The sequence below is a fragment of the Marmota marmota genome, unplaced genomic scaffold, assembly GCF_001458135.2.
Source record: "Marmota marmota marmota unplaced genomic scaffold, marMar, whole genome shotgun sequence".
Lineage (NCBI taxonomy): Eukaryota > Metazoa > Chordata > Mammalia > Rodentia > Sciuridae > Marmota > Marmota marmota.
The window spans coordinates 11,081,297-11,095,333 of record NW_026000108.1 but is presented as its reverse complement, the minus strand read 5'-3'; the positions used below and the strand labels follow the sequence as shown (position 1 = coordinate 11,095,333).

The following is a 14,037-nucleotide window of genomic DNA, read 5'->3' as shown; positions in this document are numbered from 1 at the left end:
TTTTCCTGGCATTTAACGTATTAGTTTTATATTACAATAAGCACTACCACCATCTCCACGGTTCCTATTCAAACATTGTCTGTTTTTCTGAAAATTCCCTTCACAGCTATATTTTCACTTTGCAGCCAAGGGTCCTGGCCGGGGCCACATGTTGCTCTCAGTGTCATGTCTCTTTCTTCTGGAACAGTTTCTCAGGCTCTCTCTTTTGTGACACTGACATTTTTTTTTCTTTTTAAATATTTTTCTAGTTGTAAGTGGACACAAAACCTTTATTTTATTTATCTTTATGTGGTGCTAAGGATCAAACCCAGGGCCTCACACATGTGAGACGAGCGCTCTACCACCGAGCCCCAGCCCCCACTGACATTTTGAGCAGGCCACCTACGTGGTGGAGTGGCCATCTGTTCAGGTTTGTCTGGTGATCTCTTGTATTGGATTTAAGTTACCTGTATTTGCCAAGGACTCATTGTAGAGTGATGCTGGGTCCTCCTTGGCACATAATATCAAGAGACATGTGACACTTGGCCAAGTGTTGGTAAGAACCAGAGATTTCCGAGGCACCTGCAGTGCTGGACATGAAAAACTTGTTCCAGGCTTCTCAATAATGTCCCCGCTCACTGTATTACTTTTATATTATTTATTTGATATTTTGGTTCCAGGGATCAAACCCAGGGCCTTGCATGTTAATTGGGCACTTTACTACTGAGCTGCACCCCAGCCCCTGTATTACTTTTTGTTTGTTTTGGGTGGTGCTGGAGATTGAACCCAGGGCCTTGTGCATGCAAGGCAATCACTCTACCAACTGAGCTATATCCCCAGCCCCCTGTATTACTTTTAAAAGTGATTTTTACAATATTGTTCACTGCTTTATTCACTAGAAGGTCACATATATTCTGTCTTGCATTGCTTTGCCTCAGTTTTAGTTGACTGCATCAGGAGCCCTCCAAACATCTAAAAAAAAAAAGTGCTTATCCAGGCTGTGCAGAGTAAAATGAATTTTCCCAAACTTTCCAAAGAAAGCGAGGTTGGATGGGTGATGCTTGCCTGTAATCCTAGCTACTTCGGGGAGGGGGTGGTGCTGAGGCAGAGGATTGGAAGTTCAAGGCCAGCCTCAGCAACTTTAGCGAGACCCTGCATCAAAATAAAACATTAAAAGGGCTGGGGATTAGCTAAGTGGTAGAACACCACTGGATTCAGTCCCCACATGGATTGGGGTTATTGAGGGGTGGGGGGGAGAATAGTGGAGCGGTTCCCTATAATATCAGTGCTTTGGAGCTTGGATACAAGTTAATTCCGTTTTTTGTGGGTTAATTTGGGAGTAACCACCTTGCCTTATATTTTGTTGTATGAATTTTCAGCTCCCATCTATGGACACAGAACTTCAAAATATTAATAATGTTCTCAGAAATGATTTGGATGCCATGGTCCAAAAGGTATGGTTTTTTTTTTTTTTTTTGGAAAAGATAGATCAATTTTTTTTGGATCACTTTAAAGAATAAACTGAAATGTAAGATGTTAGGAAACAGAAAAAAATTGACATTCTGGAGAGTGACTGACAAGAAGAGGGAGACCTATTTTGTTTTATTCCAATTCAAGAAGTTTTAGTTGAGCGTCTGTTATATGCGAAGAACCCTTCCAAGGCCACTGGAGATCAACCTGGCCCTGCTTTCCTGGGCTCAGTATCCAATGGGTGCAGGGCCCATATTAATCCTGATATGAAGGATGCCCTCTTCCCAGGAGTTGGCCACACTGGTTCTCTGTTCCTCCCCGTCTCACACCTGCTTGCCCTCTACCCGGCTCTCTCTTCTTCTTCCCCGTCCTTTGTCTGGCTACTTGGTTTCCGAAGCTTTTTATACCACCTGTTCAGTTGTTTGTTTATTTTGGTACTGGGGATGGAACCCAGGGCCTGGTGCATGCTGAATTCATAGTCTGCCTCTGAACTACATCCCTGTATGTCACCCTCTTAGCAAGAATTTTCTTGGCATCTTGACTAGGTCAACACTTTAAAAATACATTTTTATAGCATGGCAAATATTCTTTAAAGTCCTCCTAGCTATAATTACCCATAACTACCTTTAATGACTCTGTTCCCCCACCGGCCTGTAAACCCCATAAAGGCAAAGGCAGCGTTGGCCTGGGATACCATGATTTGTGTGGTGGCTCAACAATTGTGATTTATTCAACCAGTGGATACTGAAAATGCAATAAAGATTCTTCATGGATTAGGATTCTGTAGAGTGCCCTGGACCTATAGGAAAGGGGAGAGAAGCTTGTTCACAATGCTGTGTCTTTAAGCATGGCTATAGAGAAACCTCAAGAAGCGATTAATACAGTCTATACTTATCGCCAAGGCGAGTGTCCCCTTAAGTCATTTGACATCATTGATCTTTGCATCCTGGAGTCACTTGGCTTGTTATACAGTGGGAATTGAGCCAGGATACCATGATGGTGACATCTACAAGTCCACCTGTGGATGTGTGTGAAGAGAGCAGACACACACAAGCCAGGAGCTTAGCTGCCTTTGAGGGAACAGAGGTTGTGGCCCTTCTTCTTTTGGCATCCAACATAGCTAGACTGAATGGGGAATTGACTAGCCCCTAAATCTTATGAACCTTAGAAGCATGGCAGTGACCGCTGGCAGATGGCTGACGGCACCAGCAAGCAGTTAAACACAAACTGAACCCCCCCAGGGAAGGCCCGATGTTGAGAAGTTCTTTAGAAATACCGTGGCCCTCTCCTGAGTTAGCCCAGAGCCACACAGCTTGGCGTGCCTGTTCTTGTTTTAGCCTCACTGCCATTTGTATTTCTTTAGGCTGCGTTTGGGGACCTCTTCCCCTTCCCCCTATGAGATTAGGTCTCTTATTGGATCATTGCACTGTAAAGTACAGTTGTTTTCAAAATTTCACGTTATGTCTGTACTAGTGACTGTTCAGCTCACAGTTTCTTAACCTCAGCACTGTCCTTGGGCTGGTGGGGACAGTCCTGTGCATCATAGGGTGTTTATTACCATTGCTGGCCTGTGCTTGCACAGCACCCATAGCACCCTAAGAAAACATCTCCACTGGTGTGTGTGTGTGTGTGTGTGTGTTGTATATATCCGTAATAATTCCTAGAATTGTTGTGAGCAAATAAGGAGATTTTAAAATTAGGGGATACCATATATATATAAAAAAATTAACTTGATCTTTGATTTATTCAATTTGAAGAAAACACACTATAAAGGGAATTTTTTTAGAGTCCTGATGACCATAATATGCTCATTTTAGCTTTAAGATGAATGTTACATTTTTGTTTTAATTTTGTACTCCATAATAAGCAGAAAAATGAATACCGGTCAACTGGTTTTCAGCTCACCTTGTATATCAATTAACTTTGAAATATTTTTTAGGGCTACCAATCCTTTAATGACATTCCTAAGAGGGTGCAAGTCCAAACCACGAACATCGTAGCAGGTGAGGTCATCTTCTGAGGTCATTTGGTACCTTTCTTTGTTAAGAACTGTATGGTTGGTCAGCTCAAAGAACTATGTGGTTGTGAATTGTATTGTTCTTTTCTAATTAAAAAAAAAAAAAAGGTCTCTCGCTAAAACCCTGACAACTAGGTGAAGATCAAAGCTCTTGGATTGTGTCATCTTCCGTCTGTGACGCAGATTTGAACAACAACAACAAAATGTTTCCAAGCAACACAGTTCTGGTCACTAGCCACCAGGTGCTGGGGCTGACAGCTGCACTGGGCTGGTGAGTCCCCATCAGGGCTCTCACAGGCCTTAGGGCAGCTGTGTTTTGGAAGGTCACATTCTGACTATTTTCCCAGAGGAAGGGGACCCTGTACATTATTCTATTTTCTAAATGGATTTAAAAATGAACTTCTAAAATTAATTAGATTATGTTTAGGAAGACTGTCAGGACTTATTTTGTCTTTTGGGGAGGTTTTTTTTTTGTTGTTGTTGTTGTTGTTCATGATGCTGATATAATGGTATGTTAGGCTCCTAAGGTTGTTTACAGACTTGGAGAGACAGAACCTGTGCGAGAGATTTTCGGGTGTTAAATGACTGAATCCTGCCTGTTCAGGACATGGTATTTTGGGGATGGTGGTGGTGACAGAATGCAATATAAGCATTTTTTTGTGTGCTGGGATGGGAATAAACTTATGGTTATTTGCTTAGAGAAGAACTTTCTGCATCTATGCAAGACCATTTTCTCTCTCTCTCCTTTTAACCATTCTTTGTATCTGTTACCAAATGGTTTAAAATATTTTGTTAGTATAATTTCACTTTGTTTTTCCTTGCAGTGTTCTTTCAGCTCATTAAGAGTTTGGGTAAAGAGCATTTTTCCTTTTTTTTTAACTTGTTGATGGACACAATACCTTCATTTATTCATTTTCATGTGTTTCTGAGGATCGAACCCAGTGCCTTACACATGTGAGGCAAGAGCTCTACCACCGAGCCACAGACCCAGCCCTGGATAAAGAGCATTTTATCTCATTACAGCTTTAGATGTCTTATGGGCTTCTTTTGGGGTGATGGAGCCATGAAGAGGTTGCAGACAGAGCTCAGGCGCTGCTGGGACTCCGTTTGGGACTGATGGCATGCTGTTTGTCTGCAGCCCCCTGCTTATTAACCTGTGTTTAATTCTTGTTTCTCCTCTCTGGGCCTCTTGTGCCTGTGTGTTCAGTCTTCCCCTGTGAGTCTGAGAGAGGCTGGAGCACCCGGTGTCATTGCCTGGACACACACCAGCATTTCCCAGGGCCAGGCAAGGGCCGCGGTGTCCTCCTGGAGATCTAGTGTTTATTTTTGTGTCCTTAGTTCCACGTTCTGCCCCTTTGGGCCTGGCCTGAAGTGCCCACTGCGTGCAAGGCTGTGTCAGGTGCTGGGGCTGTGAGAAGTCTAAGGCATGGCCCTGCCTGTCCTTTAGCCAGCCATGCGTACAGATGCCATTGATCAGACTTGGGTGACCTGGCCACAGATGAGCAAGGGAGCCAGGTGGGTAAGGGGTAATGGCCAACTTCCTGGGAAAAGCAGCGTCCAGACTGAGTCTGGAAGGAGGTCTTTGCTGAGAGAGGGCACACACGGAGTCACCACAGCTGACAAGGCTGGGGACTGTGAGAACAAGACAGGCCAAGAAGCAGACAGGGCCCCCAGGAGCTGTACGTATGAGATGGGGTCCATGTGTCATGTTTCTCGAAACCCCAGTGTTAGGAAAAACGCCTACAGATTCATCCGATCCAGAGCCTCCCGTATTTTGGCACACGAGCCATTTGGAGGAAGCTGTGAGCCACCATGAAACAACTCTCCTCCTTGTGAGCCACCTCCAAGCACCTGGTCTGCAGTTGCTCTTGTCTGTACCTTTGGTTTCTGGATTTCACGCAGATGTGACAAACACACTTTGGCAAAGTTTTCCACCACGTTTTATGCAATTGTGTTTTAGACTAACCCGCCACCTTCACCACTCAGCTACTGCTCGCCAAGAACCCTGGTGTCACCTTTGGGAACTGCTCATCCTGTGTCCACTGCCACAGAGAGACTTCCCTGTCTTTCAGGATCAGTGGGCTCTTAATTGATTAGTGCGTCTTATTCTTAGTACATCCGTGTCAAGAATTGCTGGGGGGCCGGGGGCTTAGCTCAGTGGTAGAGCAGGCACAAGCCATGGGGTCAATTCTCAGCCTTGAAAAAAAAAAATTAAAAAGCAACCAAGAATCACTGTGGTCAGGGCCATCCTCATCACTGCCAGCTCAGGGGACTCACTGTGGCCCAGGCGGTCCTGATGGGCAGATCTTTCCAGAGCCCCATGGTTCTGAGAAATGAGACCAATGATAATGTAAACTGACCACTGGGAAGTACCTTGCTTTCTGCATGTAGGGGCACAGATGTCCTTCTTTAACACATCCCAAACTATAGGAGTCAAGTAAAATTGTAACAAATATATCACTTAGGGTCACTTGTTCAAAAAAGGATCCTAGAGAATTACTGTGTTTCTGGATGCCATTTCTTAGGCTGAGAAGTTAGTGTTTTTCCCTCAAAAAAAAAAAAAATCATATAATAGGGCTTCAGTCTTAGATACATCATGCTTTTAACCTCATTACCAGCATATTCTTAAAAAAGAGACCTATGGTTCACCTTAACCTCGGTGAGCCTCAGGGCAGTTTTATTAAAATGGGGATTTAGGGGGAGGGGGGATAGTAGAGGATAGGAAAGGCAGCAGAATACAACAGACACTAGTATGGCAATATGTAAATCAATGGATGTGTAACTGATGTGATTCTGCAATCTGTATACGGGGTAAAAATGGGAGTTCATAACCCACTTGAATCAAAGTGTGAAATATGATATATCAAGAACTATGTAATGTTTTGAACAACCAACAATAAAAAAATTTAAAAAAATGTGGCATTTATAAAAAAAAAATAAAATAAAATGGGGATTTAGAATACCTGCCTCAGTGGAATAACCAAATTGATATTTACAAAAGTGTCTGGCACATGGTAGCCATACCATGTATATGAATTACCTGATTTTTTTTTTTTTTTTGTGGTAACAGGGAATGAACTCAGGGACACTGAGCCACATCCCCAGCCCTTTTTGTATTTTATTTAGAGACAAGACGTTGCTAAGTTGCTAAAGCTGGCTTTGAACTCGTGATCCTCCTGTCTCAACTTCCTGAGCTGCTAGGATTACAGGCCAGCACCACTGCACTGGGCTCTGATTTGTTTTTTTTTGTTTTGTTTTGTTTTGTTTTTTTTGTTGTTGTTGTTGGTTTGTTTATTTTTAGCAAGGTAGTGGAAGAAAAAAAACCCCTGTGGCTTGACTTCATTAATGGCTCATCGATGTCCCCACCCACCGCCACTATTTTGTGAAGTTGTTGCCTTCCAATGGCTGTTTGCTCTTGCAGAATCCTATCTTATTACAAACCAGTTCATAACATGGGAAAAACTGAAAGTGGCTTGAGCTTTTCTCTTTGGTTCCCAAACAACATTTCTGTGTTTCCCATGTTGGAAAATGCATAACCAAGGTCGCTTTGATTTCAGAAATCAAAAAGCTCTTAAATACCGTGGGTTCCAACGTCAAGGATGCAACCAAAGATATTCCTATTCAGAAGTCCTTGTCAGAGTTCAATAGTCACATGGATGAGATTGAAAAAGAAATCAAACAGAAGTTGCATTGGGCAGAAGAAGTTGACTCCTACTGGTGAGTGCCTGCTTGGACTGGTGAACCAGGAGCATGCAACTTGGTATGCAGTGCCGAAAAAAATCTCCTGTTAGCACCAGGAAAACCTTAGGAAAGCAAGTCCTACCGAGAAGCCAGGACCTGATATGGGTGAACCCTAGTTTATGTTCAGTCAGAAGGTTGAAGTTTGCCATAGGCTGGGTAAATTTTGACAAAAAAAAAAGAAGGTTGAAGTGCTCACTTAGCACATAGACCCAAACTGAAACAATACAGAGAAGATCAGCATGGCCCCTGACTAAGGGTGACTGCAAATTCATGATGCACTCCATATTTTTTTTCTTTAAGTTTCAGACTGGAAGTTCTTGAGTCAAATATTTAATGATTTTCAGTTTTGATATCATGAGTGGCTTCTAGAATCTTTGTTGTAATTAGTAAGCCAGGCATGTGGTGGGAGTTTAAAACAATAAGTAATTGAGGACATTTGGAAGGTCTTCTTTTCTGATGAGGTAAATGTATAGAGGTTGGTTCTACCAGAAGAGTGTGGTCTTAAGAGACTGTGCTTGAAACCAGTAACTAAACTCTCCAAGCCCAGGTGAGCAGTGGCTGCACCTGTGTTTGTTTACAAGGTGCAGCTGGTGCGATGTGGTCCTGGGGAGGACGGGTAGCCATGCGGGAGAGGGGAAGGGCTCAGGGGCTTGTGGAATTTAGCAGATCCTCTGAGATGTAAAATGCATTTTCTCCTCAGCCTCGTGTCCCTTGGTAGTCCACAGTGCCAAAGCCCACGGAGAGTCCCAGAGCCTGCTTCTTACTCTGCAGGTCATTTTTTTGTGCAAGAGAACAAGATAAATAGCAAAATGATAACAAAGATGGTGCTCGCGTTTCAGGGAAGAGTTTCAGTGTGCCCGCCCTGTGCTTTACACAGGACCTCTCATTTAGCACTCAGAGTCCCCTGCTTGTGCTCCATTGATTACCCTGCTTTGGGGACAAGGAAGTTGGGGCTCAGGGAAGTGAAGCTGGAATACGGAGGGCAGAGGTGGCCTTTCAGACCCTGTGTAGCTATGCTATTGGTCATGACCCCAGGATGAATGACTTCCTGGGACACTGGCTGTGTCTTCATTGTGGGCCATTCCACAGCTATCAGGACACAAGACAGAGCCTTTCTCAATGATCTTGAAAACTCATTAGCCATCACAGTTTCACAGGTGACAGAGAGGACTGCAGTTACCTGTCTATCTGCTTCTCTCTTCCTCTTCTTCCCGCCTGAAATCATAAGCTTATTTTTTTTCTTTTTCTTTTCTTTTTTTTTTTACAGAGAGAGAGAAAGAGATTTTAATATTTATTTTTTAGTTTTTTAGTGGACACAATATCTTTATTTTATTTTATGTGGTACTGAGGATCGAACCCAGCGCCCCGCTAATGCCAGGCGAGCGCGCTACCGCTTGAGCCACATCCCCAGCCCCATAAGCTTATTTTTTAAAAGAAATTTAACCAAATGAATGATTTAGTAACTCCAAAAGTTTTCTGAGGCCAAGGTCCCTGACTTCTTTAATTTTGTGTCCCAAATATCTGGAACAAAACCTCCCCAGAATGGCTGCTAGTAGCTCTCATTATAATTAGCAAAACTGCTCTTAATTGAATGAAAAGCTTTAGTGGCAACTTTTGTCAAGAGGCAGTAAGCAGAAGCAAATTCTTTGTTGGTTTCTGAAGTGTTGGGAAGGAGCTGTACCCTTGAATGCCCCTTAGCTGCTGGGAAAGGGTGGTGTCCATTTGGATAATGCCAGGAAGACTTAATTGAGGATCCATTATCCTAAAATGTCTCACTGGACCCTTCCAAAATTGAGATTTCCATTCTGAAGGTGTTTGACTTAGGATGCTCATAAAATTTTAAATGTTCCATGCATCCACCACATAGAGTATTTCTGGTTCAGTAAGGAACACAATGCCCTAGAACATTACTGTGATCCCAAGATATTTTGGAGAAAGTTCAGTGGGAAAGAGTCTGGTATTTCTTTGTTAGTATTCTAATCATGATCTATCCACGGTGGTAGGTACTTCCACATCAGGAACCCGGGAAGAACTTGAAATTCGTCTTAAGCCATAAGACTTTGATACTAGAGATTCAACTCAGGCATTTTACTGCTGAGCAACACCCCCAGTTCTATTTATTTATTTAGAGACATTCTCACTCAATTTAGTGAGATCACCTCAAATTTGTGATCCTCCTTCCTGGGCTTCCTCAGTTGCCTGGATCACAGACCTGTGCCACTGTGCCCAGCTTACTGGGTGTTTTTACCAGTAGTCTTGGAGTAGCCCTCCCTTGCCCTACTTACAATGACCCTGTGCTTGCCTTACCAGGTGGCTGTGTAGCCTGATTTCCTGCTTTCTGCTGTTACTCATCGTGATTTTTTTTTACCTGGGCTTGCTGTGTGGCATCTACGGCTATGACAAGCACGCTACCCCAACCACCAGAGGCTTCGTATCCAACACGGGAGGCATCTTCCTCATGGTGTGAGTGTTTGCTTCTCTTGGCACCTGGGTGTGGAAATGTGGGGAGGAGAGCAGGGGCTGTCTGTGGCATTACACCAGACTTTGCCCTCTGGGCCACACACTCTGGGTTTCAGTAGAGTAGACGTCTTGGGGTGATGATACTGTCAGATTTGGGTGCGTCCATCAAGTAAAAGAAAGCTAAATGGGTTCCACTTTGATTGAGCAGCTTAAAAGAGCTGTTTACAAATGGTGAGCTCCCTTTAAAAGCCGCTCTCATGGAGGTCATTTCCAAGTTCACTTTCTTGACTCTCACTGTTTCTTCTTCCTGTTCATTCATTCATCCATTCACTCTCGTGAAACTGGGAGGACCTCCCGTTGGACACCGTGCCATGTGGCTAGGACTACTGCTTGCCACTCAAGGAACTTGAGTTTAGTAGGGTGTGTTGACCCAGCCCCCTGGGGATTTACATACATAGCCTAAATTAGGGACAAGAACAGAAGTGAGGTACCATAGAGGGGTGAGCCCCTGGCACTGTTTCAGAGGCCTTCATATGTAGGTTCCTGCATTTGGGAACCTTTACTCCAGCAGACAGCAGCAAAGCAGAGTGGGCAGGAGCCAGCAGGTGTGCCTGGAGTTAGAGCCAGGAGTGCCAACCAGTGGGATGCAGGTGTAGTGGCTCTGTGTGCCCCGCAGAGAAGCCATGTGGGCTCCCAGTGTGCGTCTCTGTTCTGCTAAGCTCCACCGAGGGCGAGTGGCAGGCTGTGAATGGGGTGGGGGGAAGGTAAAGCCTTGAAACAATCCTTTGAGGAATAGCCTCATGCTCCCGTCTATCTCCTCAAGCCACTAGTATGGGAGTGGCAAGGGCTGGAGAGCAGGTGGCATGCATCTGCTGTGTCAAACATGGGATCACTATAAAATTAATATAAGATTAATTCTTATAAAATTAATTCTTCAGAGCTTTCCCCCAAATGGGCGCCAGTGTAGCGCAAGCCCTTACTATCATTAATGTGGCACAGGGCTCCTAAAAACATCCTCAAAGCTAATGGCCTGGGACTGCTAGGGCCAGAAGAAGAACTGCACACAGGAGAAGCTTGTTTCTCACACACCCGGATTTAAGAAATTACACTCCAATGCAAGTACCTCCGAACTGGGAATGAAAAGAATTAAAAATTAAGCCAGCAAGGGGAAAAAAAGATATTTATCTTGCCTTTTTGGTCAAATATACACAGACACAGGTAGGAAACCAGTTAAGCAGTGCAAGTCGAATAATGCGGGCGTTCGGCAGTGGTCAGGGCTTTTGGTGGCGAGTGTTTCCATTCCACCTTTTTAACTGCTTGAAAGGGGAGTAGTACCTCGCTTTAAAAAGACACATTCATAAGTTCTGTTCACAGTTCTTTGGGATCAACACAAAATCTGACATCTAGCTTCAAAGAAAAAGAACAGGGAAATCGCCAACAGACTGGTGGAGGTTACAGGCGCCTTCAGTTGAGATGGAATTCTTCTGCAGATTAAGGGATTTCTAAGGAGATAGAGCTCTGTGGAAGCCTTAGGGTTGTGGGCAGGAAGAAGGCAGGTGACAGGACAGATTACCTGCCCAGAGGCAGGATGGCTGTGATTGCTTCACTGTTGACCGCCCCCACCTCATGGCAGGTTTTGCTGTGCTGGGCAGAAGTCTCCACCCCTTGGGACATCTATCAAGCAGCTGGATAGATGCAAAGGGGAGTGGGGAATGACGCAAGCCTAGTCCATCTAATCAGATTGACCACCAGAGTGAAGTTTTTTCTTTCCAGCTGTCGACTCCCTGGTAGAAATCAGGAGACTCGTGTTTAGTTCTGCTGTAACCCCGTCCCCACCTGCTCTTTAAAAACAATGACACTGTCCTATCAAGAGCATGCAAGAATTCCCATCTCCCAAAAAGATTCTGGTGAAAGACTGGAGGAGTCTTCCTTACACCTGGCTCTGCCTGGGTCCTGCCTGCCGAGGGTCCCCAGAGCATTTAGGGGTTGAGCAGGATGCCGTGGGGAACATGTTTTGTGCTGCAGCGATGGAGAGGGTTCCCAGAGACAAGGGAACCTAACATATGCAGTGACAATCTCCTGCACTGAAGCCCATGATAAAACTTTGAAAACAATGTCCCCATCACCTAGAATTATGGGCAACCACAAGCGTAAGGAAGGGGCACATCTGTGTGGCTGGTGGCAGTGGGAAGACCAAAATGCCCTTTGCCCAGTAATTCTTATTTTAGAGAACCTCTGGCAAGGAAGTAGACCAAACTAGGAAAGAAGCATCCTAAGCAGGGGTGTGTTTTTGTGATTCGATGTATAATAATGAGGCACTGGAGATAGTATGTTTCAAGAGATCCCCAGCCAGGTGTGGTGACGCACACCTGTAATCCTAGTGGAGTATCATGAGTTCAAAGCCAGCCTCAGCAACTTAGCAAGACCCTGTCTCAAAAATAAACTAATAAATAAAAAGGGCCGGGTATGTGGCTCAGTAGTTTAGTGCCCCTGGATTTCAATCCCTGGAAATAAATAAATAAATAAATAAATAAGGTTTTCATTATGCAGGAGAGCAATCTGTGGTGGCTTCTCTCTTCCCAGATAAATGTTTCTCTCTAAGCTGCTGACTCCTGAGGTGTTCTGTAGCCGGAAGTCTGCACTGCACACACGTGTTGAACTCCTACCTGACATCTTCACTGCAACAGGAAACATCACTGACATCTTTCTCACCTTCTCCTCCTGTAGGGTGCCTCAGTGTTCCCTGCCACCACCCTGGGGCCCCTCCCCACCTTTATGCTTTCTTGCTGCCTCTGGACTCCTGTATCCCTTTCATCCACTGGTTTCTCTCCATCAGCAGTGTCCCATCTGGGCTGATGCCTGTCCAACCCATCCTTCTCCCTGCACCAAGAGTGCTCTCCTTACTAGAGAAACCAGGCTATGTTCTTCCTGGGCCTCATTCAGTTCACCCCTCCCTACCTCTGGAGCTGCTGTTGACGCCATTCTCCACCTTTCCTGTGGATGCAGAGTTATCTTGGTCCCTTTCAGACTCTCAAGGGGACACTTTCTGCTTAGAATCTCTCACCCTACTGTATCCTTTGAAGAAAGGATTGGTTCTCAACTGACACCAAAGCCCAGGCTCTAGCCCATAATGCTAGACAGCATTCTGGTCTGCTATGGTCTGCCAAGGACAGAAAGACCACAGTGCTGATCCCTTCCCTCCTCACCCCCAGGCGGGCTTATCTGGTTAACCTGCACAATGCAGAGGAACAGGTCCACTTTGTACACTGACCAGGTAGTAAGCACTGCTAGGTAATATAGACTAATTCCTTGCAGAATTACTGACTTTATTTGTGTTTTTGGTTTTTTTCCCAGTGGAGTTGGATTCTGTTTCCTCTTTTGCTGGATAGTGATGATCCTTGTGGTTCTTTCTTTTGTTCCTGGTGTGAATATGGAAAAACTGATCTGTGAACCTTATGCAAATGGGAAGATATTCCAGGTAAATATGCTTTTCTACTCACTATGGGAGGACTCGAATGGACACTTGGGTTTCTCCATGTCTTGTGGGTTACTTGAAGAGCAGTGGTCATGGTTTTGGTAGTGAGTGTATCTCACCACCAAAAACATGAGGAGTTTGCTCTTTTTTCTGGGGTGGCAGGCGTGGGTACCAAGGATTAAACTCAGGGACACTCAACCACTAAGCCACGTCCCCAGCCCTTTTTTAAATTTTATTTAGAGACAGGATCTCACTGAGTTTCTTAGAGCCTCACTGTTGCTGAGCCTGGCTTTGAACTTGCAATCCTCTTCCTGGACCTCCTGAGCTGCTGGGATTACAGGCATGCGCCGCTGCACCCTGCTGAGTAGTTTGCTTTTAATTCAACAAGTTGATTCTATTTGCAAGACCAAAAAGCACACACCCATACACACACAGAAAGATACATACATAGTAATATAATACATATAGTATAATACATACATATAATAGTATTCTCATTTTCTGATTGTAAATGAAGTCAGTTTCAGGAGTTAAGACTTGCACATTGATGTGGATTGTAGTATTTTGAGAGAGTAAAATTCTTCTTAGCAGTAGTTTCCAAAGGAGGCTGAGACCATCAGGAGATAAACTCCAAGGTTCCTCCCTCACCTTTCTTGAGGTTTGTGACATTGTAGATTTTTCCCAAGTGACAAAGATATCACATGGTTCATGGCCCTAAATTCAAAGTGAAAGAGATTAATAAGATACACCCCATGGCAGAGGGTCGTCCCAGGTGGATATATGATGGCAGTCAAGGAATGAAATTCAGCTTTCACTTTTTCTCTCTAAGACCAGCTTCCCCTGACTCTGGGATGCAGATGGTAGTTTCATGGTTTTTTTTTTTTTTTTTTTTTTT

At 44.4% G+C, this 14,037-nt stretch overlaps 1 protein-coding gene and 1 non-coding gene across 5 annotated transcripts in view; both read left to right on the top strand.

Moving 5' to 3' along the window:
• Window positions 1–14,037, top strand: part of Prom1 (prominin 1) — a 113,879-nt gene that overhangs the window by 65,991 nt on the left and 33,851 nt on the right. For all 4 annotated transcript variants that reach the window (XR_007341029.1, XR_007341030.1, XM_048784229.1 and 1 more), the window contains exons 9-13: window positions 1,359–1,433; window positions 3,389–3,452; window positions 7,024–7,183; window positions 9,518–9,670; window positions 13,022–13,145. Coding sequence is in view for 2 of the 4 variants with exons in the window: in XM_048784229.1 (XP_048640186.1) it covers window positions 1,359–1,433; window positions 3,389–3,452; window positions 7,024–7,183; window positions 9,518–9,670; window positions 13,022–13,145 (576 nt within the window). In the remaining 2 variants the exon portion in view is untranslated. The remainder of the gene's footprint in view (window positions 1–1,358; window positions 1,434–3,388; window positions 3,453–7,023; window positions 7,184–9,517; window positions 9,671–13,021; window positions 13,146–14,037) is intronic.
• Window positions 7,396–7,497, top strand: LOC125610999. Its single transcript, XR_007341113.1, has one exon. It is a non-coding gene; the product is annotated as a U6 spliceosomal RNA (small nuclear RNA).